Raw genomic sequence first — 1,558 nt, forward strand, 5'->3', positions numbered from 1 at the left:
TTGCGCGGAGGCTAGCAGACGAGAGGATTTCGGCGCCATACCGGCCACAGAGCTCTGAAGGAGGTGCGTACTGCTAGAACTCGATAGTCTATGCCTCATGGCACTTCAGTTTCGACGTCGGCTGCAGACGGTAGCCTCACAGTCAGCGGAGGAGGCCCTGAAGCAAGCCAAGGGTGGCTTCATGGACCAGCTGTTGGGAGGCGGCCCTCAAGGGGAGGTGAAGGGCGGTCTTCGAGTCCAATAAGTTTGATGGAAATATTAGGTCCGGGACTTAACAGATGAGGAGTGTGCTGCTATCGCTGACTGGGCGTTACGACAGGGTCAATGGCAACCACATGAGTCCTTCCAGTTGGCTGAGAGAATGGCCAATAGAGTGGTGAAAGTCAGGTAGGTGAGGGAAGGCAGTTGCAATTGGAGATGACCCTCCTTCAGATGTGAGCTGAGTGATATCATGGAGCCTGCTGCTGATGTGGTCATCAACTCACTTGATCATCACCAGATGGATGTGGCTGATGTCTGTGCTGACTTGAGGAAACAGCGTCGGAAACTGTATAGTTCTTCGTTCAAATCGACTTCCTCCCCGAAGGAAGTCCAGCCAGCCGAGGCTTCCTCCTCTACGATAACGCGAGAAGGAGAGAAGATCCCTAAAGATTCCCAGGAGGCCGATTTTAATAGTGATTGTTCGTTAATGTAGTCAATTGTCATCATACATCGCAAACACCAGTTAATTCAACAGCAGCGGCCGTGTCTTAAGAGGCCTTCTTATTCTGTATGCTAACTCTACAGTGTACCTTTATCATAAACTTCATTCCTATTGCTATTCGCACACTTACACAGTTTATTGAGGCTTCGTGGTGCTTGTGTTCAGTAGTAGTTTTTGGACGTCGGAATGTTGACACTATCTAGTGGACAGTTAGGGTCAGCTCTCGATCATTGATGACGATGTGAGGAAGAGTCAATAAGGATGAGTCCTTATAGAGTCATCTGTGGGTAGGGTAGTATACTGCGTGAATATCGGTGAACTGCTCCGCTGGATATCTTATTCTCATGTTGGGGCACATTCTACTTGCCTGTATGTGAGCCCGATGCATACCATGCAATACGGAATAGGCTGAAGAGCTCGAAAGTTCCCGATCTCTTTCGGCTGGACCCGGTCATCAAGGAGGGTCATTGACAATGACTCATTGTCGGTGCTTGCTGGCATCATCGTTACCGGCATCATCTGCCTATCAGTTTCCATAGTCCTCCCTCGATCAATCAAAGAGGTGTTATGAAAAAAACGGCGCCGTATTGTGTGGAGTTGAGTCAAAGCAAAGAACGTGAGGTGACCAGAACGTATGGCGCGACTGAAGACGTTATGGGAAGAAGGGTGCTTCATAGCGTATCGCTTAGTAGATTAGATATTGTACGAACGAAATACCTCTTTGTATGCATGCATCGGAACAACATGAATGGACAACGAATGACACATCATCTGAGATCCATGATCCGAAATTTCAATCAGTGCTATTGTGCTATTGGAATATCGTGCAAAACTCTGAGTCACGTTATAGCATGC

The 1,558-nt window shown here is 48.1% G+C and overlaps 1 protein-coding gene across 1 annotated transcript; it reads left to right on the plus strand.

Annotated features, from left to right (window-relative positions):
* Positions 1-97: 97 nt before the first annotated feature.
* Pmar_PMAR016164 (hypothetical protein) lies at positions 98-694 on the plus strand (the record flags this gene model as incomplete). Its single annotated transcript, XM_002765729.1, has 3 exons — positions 98-217; positions 263-387; positions 433-694. 3 exons carry the CDS (start codon positions 98-100, stop codon positions 692-694), a joined length of 507 nt encoding a protein of 168 aa, XP_002765775.1.
* Positions 695-1,558: the final 864 nt, after the last annotated feature.

The sequence above is a fragment of the Perkinsus marinus genome, assembly GCF_000006405.1.
Source record: "Perkinsus marinus ATCC 50983 genomic scaffold scf_1104296974984, whole genome shotgun sequence".
Classification (NCBI taxonomy): Eukaryota; Perkinsozoa; order Perkinsida; family Perkinsidae; genus Perkinsus; species Perkinsus marinus.